General features: G+C 49.7%; 1 protein-coding gene and 1 long non-coding RNA gene across 7 annotated transcripts; one reads left to right on the forward strand and one right to left on the reverse strand.

Annotated features, from left to right (window-relative positions):
• Nucleotides 1–7,721: 7,721 nt before the first annotated feature.
• Nucleotides 7,722–10,558, reverse strand: LOC148163225 (uncharacterized). Its single transcript, XR_015769074.1, has 2 exons — nt 10,124–10,558; nt 7,722–9,287 (listed from the first exon to the last, which is right to left on the reverse strand). It is a non-coding gene; the product is annotated as an uncharacterized LOC148163225 (long non-coding RNA).
• A 603-nt stretch (nt 10,559–11,161) lies between these two features.
• On the forward strand, nt 11,162–25,149 carry LOC114204290 (cell adhesion molecule CEACAM6-like). 6 transcript variants are annotated; one of them, XM_088026905.1, is made up of 9 exons: nt 11,165–11,295; nt 12,129–12,488; nt 16,210–16,488; nt 16,882–17,136; nt 20,856–20,976; nt 21,955–22,007; nt 22,332–22,363; nt 22,801–22,842; nt 23,110–25,149. In XM_088026905.1, the coding sequence occupies exons 1-9, from the start codon at nt 11,232–11,234 to the stop codon at nt 23,173–23,175; spliced, it is 1,272 nt and encodes a 423-aa protein (XP_087883031.1). In that variant the 5' UTR covers nt 11,165–11,231; the 3' UTR covers nt 23,176–25,149. The 6 variants fall into 6 exon arrangements, 5 of the variants coding, with proteins under 5 accessions (XP_087883035.1, XP_087883034.1, XP_087883033.1 ...); XM_088026906.1 differs by lacking the exon at nt 11,165–11,295 and adding an exon at nt 11,705–11,728; XM_088026908.1 differs by lacking the exon at nt 16,882–17,136 and having other exon boundaries at nt 11,163–11,295.
• Nucleotides 25,150–25,350: the final 201 nt, after the last annotated feature.

The following is a 25,350-nucleotide window of genomic DNA, read 5'->3' on the forward strand; positions in this document are numbered from 1 at the left end:
CAATGTTAGATCCTTTCTTTTATTTATTTATTTATTTATTTGAGAAACAGAGTGTGCTTATGAGCAGGGGGAGGAGCAGAGGGAGAGGGAGGGAGAGAATCCTCTAGCCGACTCCCCGCTGAGTGCTAAGAGACCACAAGTCAAAGAGTATGGGCAGACTCCAGAAACTGGAAAGGCAAGAAAATTGATCCTCCCCCAGAACCTCCAGAAAGGAATGTGGCCCCGCCAATATCTTTATTTTAGCCCAGTGAAACCTGTGTTGGACTTCTGACCTCCAGAACTGTAAGATAATAAATGTCTGTTGCTTTTAAGGCACCGTCTTTGTGGTAATTTGTTACAGCAGTAATAGGAAGCAAATATAGAGTTCATATTAGATTATACTGTTGTATGAGTATCAAATTGGGCGAGCTTGCTCATCGTACTGTGGATAGATAGGAGAAAATCTCGGTTCTGGTGAGATCCGGCCTGAAGGAGTTAGGGTGAAGTATTAGATACTTATAAATTCCAAGTGATACATCAAAAAACCATATATATATATATAATGAAAAAGATTTGTGTGCATGCACGTGCATATAGTTTCATCGATGCAGACAGAATACAAATGTGACTTTGATAAATAAGCATGAAAGGTATATGGGAGTTCCCTCTAATAGTCTTGTAACGTTTCTCTAAGTTTGACTTTTTTTTTTATTGGGGGTGGGGCCTTACGTTTTAGAAGTACACACAAAAGTGTTTAGAAACAATAGTATATGGCTCAGTTGGTTAGGTGACTGCCTTCGGCTCGGGTCATGATCCTGGAGTCCCGGGATCGAGTTTCACATCGGGCTCCCTGCTTAGCGGGGAGTCTGCTTCTCCCTCTGACCCTCTTCCCTCTCATGCTCTCTATCTCTCATTCTCTCTCAAATAAATAAATAAAATCTTAAACAAAAAAGTATATGATTTCTAATATTGAATCCGGTCGGTGGAGGAGTAGAAGGGAAAGAGAAACAACAAGGTTCATCACGAGTTGATACTTTGGAGCTGGAGACGGGTACTTGGGGGTTCACAGTACCATTCTCTCTATTATAACATATTTGTATACAAACTCTCTTTTGTATACATTTAAAATTTCCCATATGAAAAGACTTCAAGGAAAGAGAAAAATATTTCCAGCTCTGAAGTTTTATCAGTGAGTTCCACAGAACTTTCAACACAAATCGTCTCAAAATTATACAAATTCATCTATAGAACAGTGAGAGACTATGTCCCCAACTGACTCTGGGGTTCGTATAACCTTTGAACTGAAATAGGAACAACAACAAAAGTACAAAAAGAGGAAAATATCAGGCCAATCATACTCATGAACAGAGAGCCAAACATGTTAATCACGACATTCTCAAACCAATTCCAACAGTATATACAATAAGACAGTACACCGTGACTAAATTCCAACTGTCCCAGGAAAGCAAAGGTTCAATATTAGAAACTTATAATGGGGGGGTGGGCAACTGTGTGGCTTGGCCGTTTAAGTGGCTGGCTCTTGATTTTGGCTCAGGTCATGATCTCAGGGTCGTGGTACTGACCCTGCGTCAGCCTCCGTGCTCAGTGAGCGGTCGGCGCGAGGAGTTCTCTCCCTCTTCCCCTGCCCCTCCTCCTCCTCAAATACATTAATTAACTTTTTAAAAAAAATTTATAAATGGAAGAGGGTAAGGATTTCTAGGGTGCCAGCACTGTTCTGTGTCCCGACCTAGCTGCTAGGTACATGGGTGTGTTCAATTTTTGAAAACGCAGTAAGCACAGCACTTCGTTCTGCTACAGTCCTCGTACCCCCTCAACTTGTTTCATGACGTACACTCTTTGAAGAGACCAGACCAGACGTTTTGACGTGTAGGATGCCCACATTCTGACTTTGTTTCCTTATGGTGTCATTTCACTTGCTTCTCTCAACCCCGTATTTCTTATAAATTGGAAAATGAATCTCAAAGCTTGCAGAGATTCGGGTGATATTTTTTTGGCAAGAATGCTTCCTGGGTTTTCTATTGCATCATATTGAGAGGGACATCCTAAGTACTTGTCTAGACCTTATGCCAATATAACTATTTTCATGACATAAAAATTGATCAGTGGGCATTTTTTTAGGTTTTTCTTTAAATTCCAGTTAGTTGGGGTGCCTGGGTGGCTGAGGAGGTTGGGTCCTGATCTGAGGGTCGTGGGATCAAGTGCCATGTAGGGCTCTGTGCTCAGTGAGGAGTCTGCTGGAGAGCCTCTCCCTTGCCCCTCCCCCGCTCGCTCTCTCTTTCTCTCTCTCTCAAAAAAAAAAAAGTCTTTAAAATTTAAAAAATAAGGGCGCCTGGGTGGCTCAGTTGGTTAAGCGACTGCCTTCGGCTCAGGTCATGATCCTGGAGTCCCAGGATCGAGTCCCGCATCGGTCTCCCTGCTCAGCGGGGAGTCTGCTTCTCCCTCTGACCCTCTTCCCTCTCGTGCTCTCTGTCTCTCATTCTCTCTCTCTCAAATAATAAATAAAAAAAATCTTAAAAATAAAAAAAATAAAATTTAAAAAATAAAATAAATTCCAGTTAGTTAACATGCGGTATATTAGTTTTAGGCGTACAATATACTGATTCACCACTTCCATAAACACCTAATGCTCATCACAACCAGTGCCCTCCTTCCTCCCCATCCCCTATTTCACTCGTTCCCCCACTCACCTCCCCTCTGGCAACCATCAGCTTGTGCTCATCGTTAAGAGTCTGTTTCTTGGTTTGCCTCTCTCTTTCTCTCTCTTTTCCCCCTATTCTAATTTGGTTTCTTTCTTCAATTCCACAGGACTGAAATCAAAGGCTATTTCTCTTTCCCTGACTGACGTATTTCACTTGGCATAATACACTCTAGCTCCACCCACATTGTTGCAAATGAAAAGATTTCATTTTTTTTGTGTGCGTGGCTGAGAAATATTCCATTGTATATATACACCACATCGTCTTTATCCATGTATCAACTGATGGACATTTGAGCTGTTTCCATAGTTTGGCGATTGTAAATAATGTTGCTATAAACATCGGGGTGTGTGTATCCCTTTCAATCAGGATTTTTGTATCCTCTGGGTAAACACCTAGGAGAGCGTTTGCTGGATCACTGGGTAGTTCTATTTTTAACTTTTTGAGGAACCTTCCTACCGTGTTCCAGAGTGGCTGCACCGGTTTCCATTCCCACCAACATTCAGGAGTGCTCTCCTTTCTATTCAGTGGGCATTTTTTTTTGTGTGCAAAGACAAATTTGTATACAGAAATTACAGGATTAGAAAACTCTCTACCATGTTGCTCCTCAACAGAAGGAAAGCTGTCTATGGCAAGCCCACAGCTAACATCATACTCAGTGATGAAAGGCTGAAAGCTTCTCTATAGAACCAGAAACATGACAAGGGTGCTCATCCTCACCACTGCTATTCAGCATAGTACTGAGAGTCTTACAGCAATTACACAAGAAAAAGAAATAAAAGGCATCATGCCAGAAAAGAAGTAAAATTCTCTTTGTTTGCAAATGACAGGATCTTCTATAGAGAAACTCCAAAGGCTCCATGAAAAACTGTCAGATCTAATAAATTTAAGGAAGCTGGAGGATGCAGGGGCACCTGGGTGGCTCAGTTGTTTAAACATCTGTCTGCCGTTGGCTCAGGTCACGATCCTGGGGTCCTGAGATCGAGCCCCGCATCGGGTTCCCTACTTGGCGGGAAGCCTGCTCTCCCTCTACTGTTCCCCCTGCTTGTGTTCTCTCGCTCTCTCTGTCAAATAAATAAAATCTTTTAAAAACAAAAAGGATGCTGGCGGATGCAACATCAATCTACAGAAATCAGTGCATTTCTATCCACTAACAAAGACCCTATGGCAAACTCCCTGGAAAACAAAAGAATCCCATTTCCAATGGCATCAGAAAGAATGAAATGCTTTGCCCTGGCATGGCCCTGAGGGGTGGAAGCAGGCACCGGGGAGGCAGGGAGTAGTCCAGTCTGTAGGGTCAGAGGCAAGGGAGCTCTGCTCTGAGGACACCAAAGATGCTGCTTCGGAGGCAGCGCCCAGCCTCCACAGGTCAAGGAATAAGCAGAGTCCATTCAACCAGAAGAGAAGCAAACACAAAGACACCATGGCTTGAGTCTCTACTCATAGGAAGCAAGATCAAGGTCCCTATTTGCCACCACCAAGCAACCAGAGCCTGTAGTTTTGGAGTACTGCCCAAAGATGCACTTGCTTGTGTCTTGCCATTTGGCTTTGCAAAGGCGTCATAGCTAGGAGAATGCCATAGTAAATTCCATTCCTTGGACGATCTGCTCTTTTTGGCCCAGGAAATAGCAGGAACCGCTGCTTATGTGTGAAGAATGCAAAATAAAGGATGCATTAAAGGAAAAGGGACATTCGCAGCCTTCACCTCCCTAAACTCTGTACCTCTTGAAGTTTCTTACACCTCTGAATTTGTACACATTAAACTTTTCAACTGTACTTTAAAATAGTATACTTAGAGTGGGCCAGAAACATCATGATACTCTCAATCTATTGGGATGCTTCCTGTGGAAGATTCTCAATGAAATTGAAGAGGAAGGGGTGCCTGGGTGGCTCAGTCGTTAAGCATCTGCCTTTGGCTCAGGTCCTGATCCCAGGGTCCTGGGATCGAGCCCCGCTTTGGGCTCCCTGCTCTGTGGAGAGCCTGTTTCTCCCTCTCCCACTGCCCCTGCTTGTGTTCCCTTTGTCACTATGTCTCTCTCTGTCAAATAAATAAATAAAATCTTTAAAAAAAAAGAAGAAGAAATTGAACAGCAAAAGTTTTCCTACTGTTTAAGAACCTATAGAGAGCGCCTGGGTGGCTCAGTTGGTTGAGCGACTGCCTTCGGCTCGGGTCAGGATCCTGGAGTCCCCGGATCGAGTCCCACATCAGGCTCCCTGCTCAGGAGGGAGTCAGCTTCTCCCTCTGACCCTAGCCCCAATCATGCTCTCTCTATCATTCTCTCTCTCAAATAAATACAATCTTAAAAAAAACCTATTGAGAGCTCTACACATGGAAAAGAAATTGTGTTGCAACTAACTTGTTTACAGCTAAGTAAAAGAAATCAGTCTTCTCTGAAAAAAAAAGGAAAAGAAAAAAAAGAAACAATAAAATAATTTGGACTAAGTGTAACCCAGGAAGGGAAAGATCTTTAGACTGAAAACTATGAGACTCTGATGAAAGAAATTGAAGCAAAGGCAAATAAATGAAAAGATATCCCCTGTCCATGGGTTGGAAGAATTCATACTGTTAAAATATACCTACTACTCAACATGACCTACAGATGCACTGCAATCCCATCAAAATTCCAATGGCATTTTTCAGAGAAAGAGAAAAAAGCAATTCTAAATTTTGGATGGAAGCACAAAATATGCCAATAGCCAAAGAAATCTTGGGCAAGAAGAACAAAGCTGGAGGCATCACTCTGCCTGATTTCAAACTACATGACAAATCTGCAGTAATCAAATAGGTATGCCATGGTGACAGCCCTCCACCAGGTTTAAGTGTTCACCCCTTGCTTGCTGTCCTAAGTCCCATGATCTGTAGCAGAAGTAACCTACTTTCCTTGGGATTTGCAGACTACTGGCCTCAAGGAGTGTAGGACCAAACTTTCCCAGGAGATAAGGCCTGCCTACTTTGGAAAATAGGTGCCCTGGGTGTCAGCAGGGCTGTTCAGGGTTGTGTCCATATATGACTAATCGCCTGGGCACCTGCTTCTCCTGCATGGAGCCACCCTTTCCTTTCTCATGCCTTCCCCTTTAAAGCACCCTCCAACCCTACTCTCCCTGGATGGGGAACATGGTCTTTGAAACATGAGTCCACCATCTTCCCAGCATGCCAGCTTCCTGAATAAAGCAACCTTTCCTTACCAACCATCACTTGTCTCTCAAGTGTTGATTTATGAGGCATGAGCAGCCGAATCTGAGTTCGGAACTGGTTCTCTGTCAGGTAACAGTCTTGACAGAAAGACAGAACGATGGAACAGAACAGAGAGCCCAGAACTAAATCCGTGCATTTATATAGGGTCAATGGATCTTTGACAAGGGTGTCAGAATCACAGTGCGAAAGGGCAGTCTCTTCAATAAACGATGTTGGCAAAAGTGGATATCCACATGGTAAAAGAATGAAATGACACATTTACTTTACAAATACACACAAATCAACTCAAAATAGATGTACGACTTAAGTATAAGACCCAAACCATAAAACTCCTAAAAGAAAGCATAGGGGAAAAGCTTGATGACACTGGTCTTGGCAATGACTTCATGAATATGATACCAAAAGTACAGGCAACAGAAATGAAAACCAACAAGTGGGACTATATTCAAACTAAGAAGCTTCTGCACAGCAAAGGAAATCATCAACACAATGAAAAAGCAGCCTACCAACTGGGAGAGACTATTTTCAAACCATGTAGCAGATAAGGGGTTAATATCCAACATATGTAAGGAACTCTTACAACCAGATCGTAAAACGTAAATAAACTGATTTTAAATGGGCTAAAGACTTGAACAGGCATTTCTCCAATGGCCAACGGGTATGTGAAAAAGGGAAATGCAAATCAAAACCACAGTGAGATATTACCACACACCTATTGGAATGGCTGTTGTTAAAAAACAAAAACTAAAAAAAAACAGGCACCTGGGTGGCTCAGTCGGTTAAACGTCTGCCTTCAGCTCACGTCATGATCCCAGGATTCTGGGATCGAGCCCCGTGTTGGGCTCTCTGCTCAGCAGGGAGCCTGCATCTCCTTCTCCCTCTGCCATTCTCTCTGCTTCTGCTCTCTGGTTCTCTCTATCTCTCTGTCAAATAAATAAATAAAAACCTTTAATTAAAAAAAGACAAGTGTTGGTGAGGATGTTGAGAAACTGGAACCCTAGCAACCCGATGCAGAGAATGCAAACTGGCACGGCCACTCTGAAAACAGTATGGAGTTTCCTCAAAAAGTAAACATACAACTGCACTAAGATCCAGCAATCCCACTTCCGGGTATTTCTCCGGAAGAACTGAAATCAAGATCTTGAGGAGATTATTACAACACCTGTGTTCACTGCAACACTATTCACAGTAGCCGAGATGTGGAAACAACCTAAATGTCCATTGAGAGACGAAGGGTTGAGGAAAATGTGGCACATACATATAGTGGAACACTATGAAGAGATTTCATACGCAGTGTTAATAAACTAAAAAAAGATAAAAGAAAATGAAAACAGTTATCACAGTCGAAACAAAAACAAACACCACACTGAGATGCCACCTCACATACAGTAGACTGCCTAAATATTAAAAAGACTTTCCAAATTACGTGTTGTTGAGGATGGGGGGCCACTGGAACTCTCCTAAGTCGCTAGTGAGAAACTACAATTAAAGCTCCTTTGGAAAACAGTGTAGCCTGTTTTTCAAAAAATTAAACCCGTGCCTCCTCAGCAATCCCCTCACTGCACTCCTGGGTGGAACTCTACCCAAGAGAAATGAAAGCACGTGCCCGCTTCAAAGACTCCTGCCCAAAAGTTCCTGGCAGGTGTACTTGTAATCGCCCAGAGTTGGAAACAACAGAAATGTGCATAAATGAGTGAATGAATTAAAAACAAACAACTTTCTGCATCCTTCCAATGTAATAGAACAAAGGGATAAAAAAGAAAAAAAACTGAAACTTCAATAACATGCAACAATGGGTTAAGTTAAAAAAATGACACTGAGTAAAGGAGTCAACCCCGGCCCCAAATTATATTGTTTGATTCCACTTCTCGAAATCCGAAAAATGCACACTAATCTATAACAACAGAAGCAAATGTAAGGTTTCATGGGAACATGGGGAAGGAGGGTCAGAGGGGGTGGAATGAAAATAATAAAGAGGACATGAGATTTTTGAGAGGAAGGGACATACTCAGTATCTTCATGGAATGACTCTAGGAATGACTTCTCCGCATGCCCGTGGCAAAACGTATTAAATTGTATACTTTCAATATGTTCAGTGACTTCTATGTCAACTATAATTCAATAAAGTGGTATAAATTATATATCCACATATGAAATATTATTTCAAGTACACATTTTTTTAAAAAATAATACAACTGGATAGAGGGGATTCTTCGTCCGCATTTCCTGCAAAGTCCACCAGAGGGCGGCAGAGCTGCTCTACACCTGGGCGCCTTTTTCAGCGCCCACGGCCCAGCAGGGTCTGACCCTCCCCGGCCTCACCCCGTCCCAGTCCTCCTGGCTCTCCAGGATCCCCACACTGGACCCCCTCAAGCTCCTCCGACCAGCCGGGTGTCTGCCCCCTGAGACTGTCCCTCTATGGGCAGCTAGTCCCTCCACACCCTCTGTCCTATGAGGGGCGAAGTTCCACTCACATTTCCAGTCTCAGACCCAGGTCACTTTCTCAGGAGTGCTCCATGGGACCCACCATCAGCTAAGACCCCCTGACATGCTCCAGACGCACCAGACACTTTCCCTTCCTGACCCTTCTCTTGATTCTAATTGACTCCTCAGTGCCATGATTTCCTGACTGCCCGTGGCCCTCTTCCAAGGGAAACCCCAAGAGTCCAGGGCCCAATCTGTCCTGTTCTCTATAGAGCTCCCAGGACACAGCCCAGGGCCTGACAAGTCAGAAATGCCCAGTAAATACTCGTTAAATGCGTGAGGGAAACCAAACAATGGAAGCATGTCACCCCCGTGTCACCTGGGTTCGGAGCCTCTTCCCTGCGGACCCAGGGCATTGGCACCAGCATGGGTGGGGGCCAGCACATGCCCGAGGCTGGCCCTGTAAGGCTGTCAGGCTTTTCCCCCTCCGAGATTCAGGAGGAACGACAGGGGCCTCCTCCAGTTGGAGGTCAGACCCCAATTCATTCCCAGAACACGGACACTCCCATCTCTGTCTGTGACTGACTTCTCTCCCCGGAGGGCCTGGGTGGGCAGCTGTGTCCTTCCTCTGCTCTCAGAGATCTGACCTGCCACAGATTCTGGATCACCAGCCCAGCTGCAGTTACGACCAGGGGAGTTCACAGCCCTAGCCTGCCCTCCAAAGACATCAGGGGGTGACTCCTCTTCCTGAGGGCCCCTGGTCTGTGGGGACACCTCCTATGTCTCCCTGAAGGTTTCTCAACAGCCCAAGGAGTCGTGGGGAATGAGCGGAGCTTCCTGGGTAGACGGCACAGGAGAACCCAGGAGTTGCCTTTGTTTCCCCGAAGCTGAGGGTCTCCTCCCCTTTCACAGAGGCAGCTCTGGGATCCCTCAGCTGAGTCTCCGGGTGGAGCCGCTCCAGCTCCTGGTTCCTGTGGGGAGACCAGAGCAGAGCAGAGACAGGGACACAGATGACTTGGATGCAATCCCCCCACAGTGCTGTGATGGGGAGACAGGGCATTGTGGTGCCCAGCACCCCAGGCCAGCGCCTTTTATCCAAAGTCTCAAGAGACCCCTACAAGGTCATTCCTTGAAATCTCAAGGACAGAGAGCTCCTCCTGAGGGAGCACCTCCCTCTGGGTGGACAATTCTCCTGACAGGATCAGGAATCTTCTGGACACTGCCTGTCCTCTCCCTGGACTCAGCCTGCCCTGGGATGGAGTCAGGCAGTCTAGGACCCACAGGGACCAGGACCCGGGCTGACCAGTCCCTCGCCTCGGCCCAGGACTGAGGCATATCCTTGGGAGCCTGGTCAGCATCCCTAATGCAGCCCCCAGCATCACCTCCTGGGGGCAACATAGGGACATGCAGATGACACACAGGCCATTAAACCCTGAAGCTGGCTTTGGCTAAGGAGGTGGAGAAGGAGCCTGGTTTGCATCCCTTTCTCCAACAGACACTTCTGGGTCCCTCCCAAAAGTCTGCTCTGTCCTGCCCGCTCTACCTAGAGGCCTAGGAGCTCCCTGATCTGCCAGGGGTCCCTGCACAGCTCCCCATTCCGTGCCTGGCACCACCCATGGGGGAGGCAGGGGGACCACGGGAAAGTCCCCCAGGCGGAAGACACAGGCTGCCTAGGACGCTCAGGGGCACATGGACAGTCTCTGGGCCACAGTTCAGCCAACAGACCCTGAGGGAGGGTCTTCTCCAAACATTCCAAGGAGCCCCAGCCATCTCATCTTCCCAAGACACGCAAGAAACCCCTTCCCACCTGGGAACTGAGCTCCTGAGACACCTGGTCTTGGGTCTCTGTCCCTGGAGCAGAGGCCGGGCTGGGCACAACCAGGGATGGGCCGTGGGTCCTTCACCAGTCATCACCCGGCTTGCTCCTTTCTCACGCCCAGAGTCATCTCTGGGACCTTGCTGCCAGGTGTCAGTCCAACCTCCCCAGACCTGTGAGAACACTGGGGAGACAGGTGCCCAGCTGGGATTCTCTGTTACAACAGAAATAATCCCCTGGATTTGGGGACCCTGGGGCTCTGTGTGTGGTACCACAGACTCAAGGCCAAGACTCAGCAGAACCAATTCAGGGTAGGGAGAAGGGCCATCTTCTAAGGAACCCGGGTCCCCCTCAGCCTTGCTATTCAGAGTGTGCTCTCCGGAGCCAGGACGATCAGCATCACCTGGGAGCTTGTGGGAGGCAGACTCTGGGGTCCACACCACACCTGCTGAGTCAGAATCTGCATTTTCACAGCACCTGCAGACCCTCCGTGGGCTCAGGAGAGGGAGAGGCGGCCCCACCCCCACATCATGGGCTCTCAGCCTGGCTGGGCATCTGCTCACGTAGCATTTCTGGGTGTCCCCTGGGCATCCACAGTCTTGATAAGCCTCCACAGGTGATTCCAGCGCACAGTGGGGGTGACATCCCTGTGACAAGAGTTCCTGAAGCAGCCCCCAGACTCCTGCTCTGAAGGGAAAGCCACACAGGGAAGGAGAGAGGGCTGTGGGGACGCTGACCCTGCACCTTGACCCCGAGCTGTGGGGGTCACCGCACCCCAACGCCACAGGCTTGTGTTTGTCCAAACAAGGGCGTGTGCGCGCTCTCGCATATGCTGGGAAATCACAGCTGAAGACGGAGAGGCCTCAGCAGTTCCCAGGGAACCGCAATGTAGACAGAAATGAAAGGGGAAGAAGGGGGCAAGGGACTCAGGAGGGAGGGGCCCTGGCAGAGACCCCGCCCCCGGCCCACGTGACCCCGCCCAGCGCTCCTGCCCCCAGAGGCCGCTAGCCTCAGACCGGACAGGACTGCAGTGCTCCTGAGCGTTTTTGGAGCAGAAGCTCTTCCCCCAGAGGGAGGGACGGGCAGGGCAGCAGGCACCATGGAGCTCCCCTCGGCCCCTCCCCGAGGAGGACGCGTCCCCTGGCAGGAGCTCCTGCTGGCAGGTGACAGGGATGATCCCCTGCGAGGGGGCGGGAGGATGGGAGAGAGAGGCTGGCTGGGGTCTCCCGGGGAGGACAGGGCTCTGAGAGGAGACAGGGGAGCAGGGTAGGACCGGGGAGCCGGCTCAGCAACGGGAAAATCTTATGATCTGCAAGTACAGAGCCAAGGGCTGTTTCCCAAGTTACTCATCACTGAGGACTGAATTCTGAAACTGATAACAACAACCTAACCGCTGCCCCTTCCCACCAACCTGAGATCTTAACAGACAAACGCCAGACCCTGAGAGACATGGGGACACATTCATTCAGCCCCGGAGATTTGCAGCTGGCCCCACCCCTGGGGTACAGCACAGATCAGAGGAGTCTCTGCCCTCCCCGAGCTCACTTCTATGGGGAGGAAGACAGACATGCAGAGACGTCTAGAACGTGATGTCAGGTACTGACAAGCACCAGGAAGGGAACAGAGCAGGGAAAGGTCAGATCATGAAGACAGAGGGTCTTTAGAGGAGGCGCTCAGGGCAGGCCTCTCCCCAGGACCCCCTGAGTGGGAGCAGGTATCTGAGGGCAGGGAGGGAGTGAGCGACAGACATGTGAGGAAGAGGGTTGGAAACAGAGGAAATTAAGTTCAGAGGCGCTGAAGTAGTGTGGTCATGCCACTGACCTTGACCAGCAAGGAGACACACACACACACACACACACACACACACACACACACACACACACTCAGACACACACCCCGAGGCTGGGGGATTAGGATCTGTTCTGTCTCCAGGGCCCCAGCTTTCCCTCCAACACATAGGTCCAAATACTGATCTGTCTCCTCCCTTCCCTCCTAGTCTCACTCTTAACCTTCTGGAACCCGCCCACCACTGCCCAAGTCACTGTGGAATCGGTGCCGCCCTGTGTTGCTGAAGGGAAGGATGTTCTTCTGAGTGTCCACAATCAGCCTGGGGATCTTATAGGCTATGCCTGGTTCCGAGGGAAAACTGCAGAGATCAGCCCTAAAATTATATCATATGCATTAGACACAAACGTAAGTATCCGAGGGCCTGCACACAGCGGCAGAGAGACAATATACCCCAACGGATCCCTGTGGTTCCAGAACATCACCCTGAATGACACAGGATACTACACCCTACAAACCGTGACTAGAGATGTTCAAGTTGAAAAAGTAACAGTACAGCTGCGCGTATTCCGTGAGTAATTCCTCTCTCCCCTCTGGTGTTGGGTGGGGTGAATTCTACTTCACACAACAGGACCACAGGGCTGGATTGCACCTCCATCCCCTCTGCCTTATGTCCTGTATCGGGTTGGAACATTTAGTGTGGGACACACACAGTGGAGACAAACTTCCTAAGCTCTGAATTCCCTTCCTGGATTCCAGCCACAGCACATTTGCAGCAAACAGAAGGACCACTCTGATGGGAGTAACTCAGCAGAGGGAGATTCAGCCCAAACCGCTGGGCTCCTCCCTGTGACTCTGAGAAAGACCCTGCAGGGCTGTCAGGGTCAGGCTTAATGGGCCCCTGGGATCCCCACCAGAGCTCAGCCCAGAAAGCCCCTGCCCAGACCCCTGTCTCAGGGCTCCTGACTCCAGTGACCCTGAGGAGTCCATTCCAGACGTGGGTTTTGTCTTCGTGGCAGGGGGACTGGGAGCAACAATTCCCTGGCTGCCTGAATCCTGAGGTTCCTGAGCTGGTCACCAGCCAGGGCTTGGCACCAAGAGCCACATCTGAGGAGGGGCAGAGGCTGGTCTTTTTTCCTGAGACTTGGGGTGGAGAGCAGAGATAGGCAAGGTCCCTGGGCCACTGTCTGATGGCCCTGGGGGATAGGAGACCCCAGAAGAAGGTCAGTGTCCCCAGGGAGGAACAGAGGAGAGAAGATGCTCCTGGCAGCAAGTCCTGCACCAGGATCGGGCCGAGGGAGCCGTGTCTCATGGAGGCAAGTAACAGTTGTTTATCCGGGCAGCTCCTCTATACCAAGCCTTCGGTCAGGTAATTGTGGAGGATTTAAGGTTAATTACAGACAACACGGCAAGCCTGAGACCATTTACTTGATTTTGAGGGGAAACAGAGGCACAGGGCGATGCAGACATTGAATCAGAGTCACCCAGGCAGATCACAATCCTTCAAGGTCTGTCTGCAGGTACAGGCTGGTCGGGGGCCTTATCAGGCATCTGTGGACCCTGGGACCAGCTGTTGGATCACACCTCTCTTCTTAGGAATACATAGCTCAAGGTAGATTTTCTGGGCTGGGAAGTGAGTGCAAATGGAAAATTAATGTTTTTACTCAAGAACTAAATTCATCAATGACCAGAGTCAGTTGGGGAATGCCCAGGCCTCCCCTCAGGTGGCGAATCCACAGCTCCTGCATCGGACTTGGAATCACTTATCGTTTCCTGATGTGCTGATGGCATCCACTGGAGTGTAAGGGAAAGGACTCTGCCCTCCCCTCCCGACTGCATACCCCTAACCGGCACAGGGCCCCACAACTCAATTGCTCTTTCATGAAGGAGGGAAGGAATGAATGAATGATTCCAGTCTCTTCAGAGTCTGGACCCTGGATGCACAATTCTAGGAGGTTCTGGCCACACCTGTTCCCTGTCCCTCCAGGGGCTGAGACCCATGTTGTGTCCCTCTGACCACCAGCCCCTCAGGCCACTGCCCGAGAGTCTCACGAGGACTGTGGTGTTGCTCAGCCATGGGAGGATCCCGCCCCTGGGGCGGCTGTGGGCTCTCAGTGCCTGGAGTCTGTGAAGTCCCTTGTGACCCTCACTGCTCACAGCCTGGGACATTTCTGGCTCTCTGCTCCGACCTTGTCCCTCATCATCCTCCTCCTGCTCCTTTCCAGCTGGGACTACCCCTGCTCTGCACAGCCGCCTTTACTAACCCTTAAGCCTTCCCTGGATTGTCCTGCTAACACCTGTGGCCCGGCCCGCCCTCCCAGGCAGCAGCAGAGGACACAGAAATTCGAGCGGCATCCTCTGCCGGGCTCCGTCAGGAGCCAGTTCCCACAGGTCACCAGGAGAGCGAGCTTTCACTGGGCCCTCATCCAGGACTCTTTCCCTCCGTGACGCCAACGAGTGGAACACACCCCATGAGAAGGACTTGGGGCCCCTTGATCTCCTCTCTACATGACTCCAGCAGGGAGTCAAAGGCAGGAGGGCAGGTCTGCAGTCCCCAGGAGCTCATGGGCTCATCTCATGCCTGTTACTCCTGACTCACGTGCTCGTCCTGGTGAGGCTCTCGTTCTTCCCAGGGGTTCCCCAGACCCTCCCCCGGGGGGCTGGCCAGACCCTGCGCCTTCCGACTGCTTCACTGCCTGTTTCACACGCACGTGGGTGCTCCTGAGGACACCTTCACCATAGGGTGGGATCCTCTCACACGGTGCGATCCTCCAGTCCCTGTCCTTTCACTTAGATGCTGCCCAGTTTGGGTAAATTGGATCAAACTTGTGTTTCCTGAGGTCAAAAGAAAGCCTCATACAAGCATTGGGTTTCTTTCCATTTTGACTGTAGAAATTGGTGGCAGGGACTTTCTTTCCTAAATTTACTGACATAACACACATCATTTCAACTGATTTGGTATCATTCCTCCCTTTATATAACAGGGGCACCTCAGACTTTCCCCGATCAATTCTCTCTCTTTTTTTTTTAAGATTTAATTTATCCGACAATGAGAGACACAGCGAGAGAGGGAACACAAGCAGGGGGTTGGGAGAGGGAGAAGCAGGCTTCCCCCTGAGCAGGGAGCCCGATGCGGGGCTTGATCCCAGGACCCTGGGATCATGATCTGAGCCGAAGGCAGATGCTTAACGACTGAGCCACCCAAGTGCCCCTCAATTCTCTTTCTTAATAGGACTCACATGTCCTTCTGTACCCAGGGAGTCACTGATTTCAAATCCACTATAACATCTTCTTCGTTCATCATGTGATCGTGGTTGGACTGCAGAACTTGGTCTACAACATTATAGTGCTCCCTAGGGAGATATTCCTCTAGAAACTGGTCTTAGATTTTTCAGGTATTATTGATTTTCACATATGGAAACGATTTAATTTCTCAAATTTCTATCCCATAACTGTGTTTACAAATGGTCCATGAAAGCCAGACGCCCTCCCCCCCCACTCCCCCACCTACCACCGGTCACCCCTTCTGCATTTGAAAACACCCACTTGTATTTCAGGAAAGACCAGCATGGTCCTCACTGGCCTCTGCAGTGGGAAAACAGACTTTAAAGACCGAGCGCAGAGCACATAGTTCTCTGCCACAGCCAGCCAGGCCCTGCCTGTCTCCCCCTCACTCTTTTCTGGAGCATTTCTAGTCTTGACTCTGCTCCACCACTGTCTCAGGTCAGTCACCATGGAACACCTGGGCAGAACTGACCTACTTCGTGGCCCCGCAGCCTGAGTGCTGGACTGACCTCCAGGCTTGGCCCTGGTGTCCCCTGGTATTACTTCTGCTCAAATACCCGCTTCCAGGCCATGCTGTCTAGTGTTCTCCAGGCTTATGAGCTCTGGGAAGGCCCATCATTACCCATCTCCAGGACAACCCTGGAAAGCAAGGCCTAGGGGAGAACACCTGTAGGGTGACTGGTGTAGGTCTGTGCCGTAGAAAGGGCCTCAGCACCTGCACTTTCCAGGTCAGGCCTCTGAGGTTGGTCAGACAGTCAGTTGGTCAGGGAAGAACCAGCCGAGGCCCAGGGTGGTCTCTGGCTCCCTGTCCTGTGTCTTCTACAACCAAACCCTGACGCTTCTTTGACCTGAGAAGGCCTGTGCTTGCTCTCACACGGAGAGCAGGTGGCCTGTGTTCTCTGAGCGCTCAGATCCTCTTGCATTTGTCTTGAGCTTCACAGACCTGCCTTATTCTTTGAAGGACTCAGGTACCACCCAGGGCAATGTTCTCTCTGTTGTCTGCACAGCGGAGTTACCCAAACCCAGCATCACAAGCAACAACTCCGACCCCGTGGAGAATGTGGATTCTGTCGTAATATCGTGTGGACCTCAAACTCCGAGCACAAGCTACTTGTGGTCAGTAAACAGGAAGAGCCTCCGGGCCAGCGCCAGACTGGAGCTGTCCCTGGACAACAGGACTCTCACTATACGCCGTGTCACAAGGAATGACACAGGACCCTATGAGTGTGAAACTCGGAACCCAGGGAGTGCCGGCCGTAGTAACCCATTCACCCTGAATGTTCTCTGTGAGTAACTTCCCTTTCTACCTGGCCTGGGCTGCCAGCCCAAATCCACATGCCGGGGGCCAGGCCCATCCATCCTTCTGGGGTCCGAGTCCATGACTCTCAGCTGGACCCCCAGGCTGGCCATGGCTTCTTGTCCCAGGCCAACCTGGGCAGGTGCAGCCTAAGCCAAGACTGGATGGGGATGGACAGTTCCTCCCTGAGAAGGTCACCAGCCTGTGAGGAGACAGGGGTGAATGTGTCAGACCCAGGCTCAGTGAAGCAGGGGGATTTTACTGGAACTTTTTAAAATGAGGTTGGGACCCAGCTCAGAGGGACACTGTGAACCTAATACACACCAGGAGCTTCGGTTACCCTCAGATTACATCACCTGTGGCTTTATTCTGTTTGCTCCAGATGGCCCGGACGCCCCCACCATTTCCCCCTCAGACTCCTGTTACCATCCAGGGGCCAACCTCAGTCTCTCCTGCTATGTAGCCTCTAACCCGCCCGCACAGTATTCTTGGTTTATCAATGGGAGGCCCCAGTCATCCACACAGGAGCTCTTTATCCCCAACATCACAGCGAATGATAGTGGATCCTATGCCTGCCTCGCCTATAACTCTGGCACTCGCCTCAATAAGACCACAGTCAAGACTATCACAGTCTCTGGTAAGTGGATCCCTGGAGCATCTGCGTGGATCGCCGTGGTGAAGGTCTGTCTGGCTTTCAGCAAAGAGCCTAGAAGTAGTCATTTCCCATTTGCTCCCAAATCTGTCCCTGAACTCTCCCATTAGATGTCTGCAGAGGTTTCTACCCTTAGTTCTCAGGGCAGACCTTGGGTCCAGCTGGAATGTGGGGAGGGGGGTTCTCAGCTCCAGAAAGCCCCATGCATTAAATGGGGCTTTGCAAATAGGGAAGAAAAAGGGTCCTCAGGTTCAAGTTGCTTTTTGTTGTTGAATTGCAGGAGTGCTTTATATATTCTGGATATTAATCTCTTAGCGGATAGGATTGGCAAATGTTTCCTTCCAATCCATGGGTTGCCCTCACTCTTTTTTGTTGTTGTTGTTAGTGAACTTTAGCTGACACACCTCGTGACAGTAGTTCAGGTGTAGCACATAGTGATTGGACAGCTCTATATGTCATGCTCTACTCAAGACAATGGCGCTCCCATCTGTCTCCACGCAGTTTTCTATTTTGATGCAATCCAATTCATCTATTTTTTCTTTTGTTGTCTCTGCTTTGGGTGTCATATCTAAGAAATCACTGGGAAATCCAGTTTCAGTAAGTTTTTGCATTACGTTTTCTTCTAAGGCTTTTATAGTTTTGACTCTTCTGTTTAGATGTTTGGTCTATTTTGCATTAACATTTGTACATGGTGTACAGAGGTCTACGTGGTGGAAGGTCAGGTCCGACTTCATTCATTCGCATGGATATCCAGTGTTCCCAACACCATTTGTTGAATAGATTTTTTTCTCCATTGAATGGTCATGACAACCTTCTTGAAAATCATTCAACCCCATACGCCAGTGTTTGTTTCCGGGGTGCCTATCCTATTTCATTGGTCTCTTTGTCTGTCTTTATACCAGATCCCCACCAGATCCCCATTATTATTGGTTAATGTAGCTTTTCAGTCAGGAAGTAGGAGTCCTCCAACTTTGTTCTTTTTCAAAATAAGTATTGGAGGCCCCTGAGATTCCATGTAAATTTTTGGAAATTCCTATTTCTGAAAAATAATTCCTTCAGAATTTGATAGGTTGGCACCTGGCTGGCTCAGCCAGTGGAACATGCGACTCTTGACCTCAGGGTTGTAGGTTTGAGCACCGTGTTGGATGTAGAGATTACTTTAAAATAAAATCTTTAAAAAAATTGATAGGGATTGCATGGAATCTGTGGATCTCTTTGGGTAGCTTTGTCATCTCACCAATATGAAGTCCCATCTTCCATGAACATGGGATGTCTTTCCATTTATTTGTGTCCTCTGTAATTTCTTTCAGCAATGTTTTATAGATTTCCATATACAGTCTGCTGACTCATTAAGTAATTACTAAGATTTTGTGTTTTTTTCCCAAATATTTTATTCTTTTCAATGTTATTGTAAGTGGAATTGTTTTCTTAAACACAGTGATTTTTGTATGTTGATGTTTGAATCCTACAACTTTGTTGAATTCTTAATTAGTTCAACAGTTTGTGTGTGGGGGGGTGGGGATAGTTAGGGTTTTGTACATTAAATTTCACGTCATCTGCAAACAGACATAATTTTACTTATTCCTTTCCAATATCATTGCATTCTCTGGTTTATTCCTCCTAATTATTTTTGCCTGGACTTCTGTACTGTGTTGAATACCAGTGCTAAAAGTGGCATGTTTGTCTTCTACTTCCAGTGTTGCACCATGGAGTGTGTTGCTAGCTGTGGGTGTTTCCTCTAAGTCCTTTATTATGTTGTAGTAGTTTCCTTCTATTTGTAAGGGTGCCAATATTCTGTACACAGTAACCACCATTAGACAGAACTTTTTCACCAGGAGAGTCAATCCACAGATCTGGAAGTAAAAGTCTTCTTCAGAGTGAGAAATCCTGTACATGAAAAACTCTTTGATTCCTAAGGTTGTGAAGACTGTGCAGGTGGCTTTTATTCCCTAGTAAATCATAACTATGTGAATGCCTTCTGTACATTACATGAAGTTGCCTTGGACACAAAGATAGAAGAGCTACGAGTCCTCCTCCCCCACTATCCATGGAGAGGTATATAAGGCATGAGACATGATCTTTTAAAGTCACAAACGGTCAAGAAAATAATCACACAAAAGTCCATGGGAATAAAAATTTCCACCTGATGATGAGGATGCGGGACATGTGGCCTTAGAAGTGGTTCCTGGTGCTGATGCTACAGACATGTCCGGGCAGAGCAGACCCAGGACTGAGGGCCAGAAGGGAACTTGAGGATCAGAGGGGGAGGTACAACCTTCTCCTTACAGATGGTCACCTGAACAAAGACACTCCACCTTCTGCAGACAGCAGGGCCATCCTCTGAGGCACCTTTACAGAGCTTGCTTCGGCCTTCAGAGTGGCTGAGATCGTAGAGGAAGGAGCGTAGCCCCAGGGCCCAGGCCCACTCTCATTCCATCACTTCCTGTGTTTCTCCACTGAGCCCGTGGCCCAGCCCTCTGTCCCTGCCAGCAACACCGCAGTCACAGAACATAAGGACTCTGTGGTCCTGACCTGCTCCACAAATAACACTGGGGTCTCCATCCAGTGGTTTCTCAATGGCCAGAGTCTACAGCTCATGGAGACAATGAAGCTGTCCCAGGACAACAGCACCCTCATCATATGCCCTGTCAGGAGAGAGTGCTGGGAATTTTCAGTGTGAGGTCTCCAACCCAGTCAGTTCTGGCAAAAGTGACCCCATCAGGCTGGATCTGAGCTGTGAGTGACTCGCGACCTCTCCCTCTTCGTCCCTGTATATTCTACTGGCAGGGGGTGTGAAACGGATGCAGGCCTGGAGGAGGTAGGAGCCATCTTCAGAGCCTCTAGGGCAATGTGGATAAAATCCCTGGAATTAGACTAATCTTGTTACCACTTGGTTCTGATCTGTTTGCTCCAATACCAGCTATTGGAACTTGGGCAAGATGCTGAACCTCCTGAGCCTCAGTGTCTTCATCTGTAAAACTGGAAAGAACAGCTGGATCTTAGGGCTGTTGTGAGGGTTGTTAATATGAGCTCATGAGGTGGAATCCTGATCCAGCTTCATACACACATTCAGGCTCAATCAAATTTAGCAGCTATTGTCCTTTTGATATTAATGCTTTTGTTACTAGGTATGTCTCAGGGATTTGGGATTAAGTGTTGTCTGATTACGTTCCAGCTCGGTGACCTTCACTGATTTACTGAAGCCCTTTAGATACTCAGATACTCATTTTGGACAGTGGGGATGACACCTGGCCCCCTCATGGACAGGGAAGCGGCAGATGAGATAAACGTAAAGTATTTCCCACGTGCCCGGCACAGGACCGACCTCAAAAGCAGTCAGCTAATGTTATTCTTTTTAAAGTGTTGAGTGAAGAGGTAAGGGCCTCCCTCTAAGAACAGTGATAGAAATGGATAGGAAGACCCAGGGGAAGAGGCATAATGTGAGAGTAAAATGAACAGCACACTGGCACTGGCCCCGGGGTGGGGGACAATGTGAAGAATGAAGCAAGTCCAGGGTTTCACCGTGAGGAAGAGAAATGATGCAGCGGTCAAGGGGGTGGGGTCCCTGTGGTGACAACACACACATCACCCAGAGCTCAGTGGCCTTTCCTTCCTCCCTAACCAGGCCCTTCCCCCACGGCCCCTCTTGGCTTCCCCAGATTTGACTTGGGACTCATTCCCCTCCCGTTTTCTCCTTATTTCAGATGAAAGAAGCACCACAGGTCTCCCTGTGGGGTCCATCATTGGCATTGCAGTCGGGGTCCTGGTCGGCCTGGCACTGTCGGCCGCCCTGGGGTGTCTCCTGCTCCACACAAGGACTGGAAGGTACGATGGCATTTCCCACAAGCTGATCCTGTCCCCCAGCTGAGCCCTGGCCAGGAGGGGACCCCACCCTGACCTAGGATTCTGGGCTGCAACTTCCAGGCCACCCAACTGCCCCCTGGATTTTCCCTCTCATTCCTTCTGGCTCCTTCCTCACCAGCTGCTGTCCAGGGTGCTTCTTTCCCAGCTTCCTCGGTTTTCTAAATTAGGGACAACTAGGGAACAGCCCCTCAGGGTTGTCTGCATTCAATTGACAAACCTACATCTGTGCTCATAGGACTAAATACTCAGTAAACAGCACCTCCCGTGGTTTATTTAAGTCCACACGCCCTGTGAGGGGCAGTTGCAGCCTCAGGACCTGAGGCCGGTCCTGGTCGGGGTCACGCAAAGGAGAGTGGAAGATCCCGACAGGCCAGGTGGGGTCATCCCCTAAATGGCAGATGCATCAACCGCAGTCTGGGTTGTATGAGAGCAGAACACCTGGGTTCGGCCAGGTGGAGGTCCTGGGATGTCCTTATGCCTCTTGCCCAGGCAGATGGAGATGGAGGACGGGCCACTGTCACATTTCAGCATCCTCTGGCCTGAGGGGGCGAGGGTCTGGCCACAGCAGGGGCACCACATTCAGGGATCCAGCTTACCCGGGGCTCCCCAACTGTCCTGCACACGTAGCTGCAGGCTTGACCCTTCCACTCAGGCAAACCCGCATGTCTGATTCCTTTCCTGGGTCCTTGATCCCTTTTCAGGACACTTTCTCCTAGAAGCCCATCAGCCTGTGGGGCTTCCTCCGTGAGCCCAGGACAGAAGTGCTCCCAAGACCTTTCCTAATCCCCTCTCCTGGGCCCTCCCTCTCCTAAACAGCACTGGTGGAGAGAGGGGGTCTGTAACCCCTGCCTGGAATGAGGATCCTCCTCGTGCCCTGCTCTGACACCAAAGCTGTGACCTCTCCCTGCACCCCTCACATGGAAGCCTGATCTCTCCTAGGGCCAGTGGCTGCCGTGATCTCAGGGAGCTCTGGCGCCCAGTATCCACCCCCGGTGAGTACATCGTCAGCGCGGGTGGGACCCGGAGCCCCGGAGTCCTGCCCACATTGTCCATCCTGCCAGTCACTCCCCAGGGCCTCTGACCCTTTGTCTGGGTCTCCTGCACAGGGGACCTCAGCTGGCCATACTCCCTGACTTGTAGAATCCAGATCATAGGTCAGCACCTTACCCCCATTGGGCCCTAACATGGCCAGTGGGTCTGTCCCTGGGAGGTGCTCCTGCTTCCCTGTTCTCTGAGAGCTGAGGACCTGTCCCCTCCTGGAGGGTGGCCCCAAGCGTCTTCACAGCCCTGGTGCTAACTCCTGTCTCTATCCCCAGGCCATGGTCCAGCCAGCAGCTCCGCATCCCCGGTAAGCCCGCCCCCTGCACCACTCATTCCACTGGGGTCCAGGCTGTGCAGGCTCAAGGCAGGCAACCAGGCAGTTCAGCAGCACAGAGCAGACCCTGCTTCCCTCAGAGGAGCCAGGACAAGGCAAGCCCTGTTCTGGCCAGGAGTGGACCCTCTTCAGGGGCAGGACCACCCCCCAGCGTTTCCTGAGTTCTCCCTGCTCCCCTGAGCTGGCCAAAGGAGAACCCTGGAGACAGGCCAGGGGCAGGGTGGGCACTGGGAGCACCAGAAGGGGTCCTGGGCTAACAGGAATGGGGCAGGGGGTGCAGTGGGCAGTGGTCGGGCCTGGGGAATGGGTCAGCAGGCTTGGAGAAGGCATTTCTAGAGGCAGAACCAGTCACTCCCATAGAGAAATGACCCTCCCTCTCTGACTACCAACACTCATTCCCTCCACTTTAGGACTCCCTGCCCAGGCCCACCACAGCCGTTCCTATCTACCAGGTGAGTGTGGGCAATGACTGCTCTGATCCCCGAAGCCCAAGGGGGCCGAAGATCTGCGCCCTAAGTGCCCCTGGCTGTGTTTTCAGGTTCAGGAAACAAGAGAGCAAGAGGAACAGGGCATTGTGGGAGGAAGGAGGGGCCGGGGGCAGACACTTGCCACAAAGCCAGGCTCCCAGAGAGCAGCCCAGGTGGTCCTCGAACTTGAAAGTCACCCAGATATGTTCCAGGAAGGTGACAGGGGCTCAGAGGCCTCTTCTTCTTTTACAGGAATTACGACACCCCGACACAAACATTTACTGCCAGATCGACCACAGAGCAGAAATGGCTTCTTAGTTTCCCCTGGGAACTGCTCCTTCCAGGGCCCTCCTGAGACCCCAGACTCTAGGTGGAGTCAGGAGCTGCAGCCTGAGCCAGAGAAGCCCTCTAAGCCCTGAAGATATTCAGGGACATGGACCCAGGGTCGGGTCCCTCCTGATTTCTGGAGACCCCTACAGGCTGCCCTGAACCCAGGACAAGGCCCCCGTTTCCCATGAAGTGGGGGTTCTCAGGAAAAGTGTCCTGACCCCTGACCCACTGGGGATGATCTGAGAGGATCTGAATAAAAAGGACTCATCCCCTCCTTGGCCCTTTTATTGTGAATGGTCAGTTCTCTTAGCAGAAATTCCCCCAGGGGCACCTGGCTGGCTCAGTGAGTAGAGCATGCTACTGTATTTTTTTTTTAACGTTTTATTTATTTATTTGAGGGAGTGGGAGAGAGATCGCGAGCAGGGGAGAGGAGCAAAGGGAGAGGGAAAAGCAGACTCCCCACTGAGCAGGGAGCTGGACGTCGGGCTCCATCCAAGGACCCCAGGACCATGTCCTGAGCCGAAGTCAGACGCTTAACCAACTGAGCCACCCAGACACCCCGAGCATGCAACTCTTGATCTTGGGGTCATGAATTTGAGCCCCATGTGTGGCACAGAGTTTACTTAAAAAATAATCATGATAAATGTAAAAAAAGAAAAAGAAAAGAAATTCCCCTGAAGCTCTGGGTCTCTTCTCTCCTGGGTCACAGAGGGAAATGTTACCTCTGAGTTGACCAAGCCCCCATCTCCACTCCCCCAGGATAGAGGAAGGGGTGGGTGGTGTGGACATGTTGGCAGCACGCTAACTAGAACGCCAGAGCTGTGGCCAAACCATGAGAGAACTCAGCGGTCCTCACATCGCTCAGGGACCCAAGCTATAGACACTCCCAGTGTTTATAAATGTGGTTTGGGTGTCGGGAGCACAGAACATGGGGCCTCTGATGAGCACATGAAGATGAGCCAGGAAGGAGTAGCTCTGGGCATCAAACCAACCACAGAGAAGGATGAACTGGGCATCTTTTCCCTTGGCTATTCTTTAAGAGTAGGTCAGCTGGCAACAAATTTTCATATTCTTCCTTCATCAGAAAATTTCCTGTTGCCCCTAATGATCCTCCTGAGGATCATCTTGCCAGATACAGGATTTGTAGTTGATTAGAAAAACCTGCCACTTCCTTCTGGCCTCCATGCTGTCAGATACAAAACCTACCATCACTTGCTTAAATCATTGTTCCTTAATAAGCAATGGGTTGTTTCTCTGGCTCTTTTTATTTATTTATTTTTAAAGATTTTATTTATTTACTTCAGAGAGACAGAGTGAGAGAGAGAGAGAGCAAAAGCCAGGGGGAAAGGCAGAGGGAGAAGCAGCCTCCCCGCTGAGTAGGGAGCCCAACGCAGGGCTGGATCCCAGGACCCCGGGATCATGACCTGAGCCGAAGGCAGATGCTTAACGACTGAGCCACCCAGGTGCCCATCTGTGGCTCTTTTTAAAGATTTTTTTTCCTCTTGTGTTTAGGTTTCACAAGTTTGCCATGTGCCTTAGTGTGACTGCCTATCATGTTTGGGGTTCACTCATCTTCTTGGACCATTATTTCTTCAGACACTTTTCAGTCCATATTTTTTTCCTACTTCTGGTATCCAGTGGCACCAATGTTAGATCCTTTCTTTTTTTTTTTAAGATTTATTTATTTATTTGAGAAACAGAGTGTGCTTATGAACAGGGGGAGGAGCAGAGGGAGAGGGAGGGAGAGAATCCTCTAGCCGACTCCCCGCTGAGTGCTAAGAGACCACAAGTCAAAGAGTATGGGCAGACTCCAGAAACTGGAAAAGGCAAGAAAATTGATCCTCCCCCAGAACTTCCAGAAAGGAATGTGGCCCCGCCAATATCTCTATTTTAGCCCAGTGAAACCCATGTTGGACTTCTGACCTCCAGAAGTGTAAGATAATAAATATCTGTTGCTTTTAAGGCACCGTCTTTGTGGTAATTTGTTACAGCAGTAATAGGAAGCAAATATAGAGTTCATATTAGATTATATTGTTGTATGAATATCAAATTGGGCGAGCTTGCTCATCATACTGTGGATATATAGGAGAAAATCTCGGTTCTGGTGAGATACGGGCTGAAGGAGTTAGGGTGAAGTATTAGATACTTATAACTTCCAAGTGA

Source organism: Eumetopias jubatus, unplaced genomic scaffold (assembly GCF_037043125.1).
Source record: "Eumetopias jubatus isolate StellerSeaLion01/CBP00866 unplaced genomic scaffold, mEumJub1_p1.0 scaffold_10, whole genome shotgun sequence".
Lineage (NCBI taxonomy): Eukaryota > Metazoa > Chordata > Mammalia > Carnivora > Otariidae > Eumetopias > Eumetopias jubatus.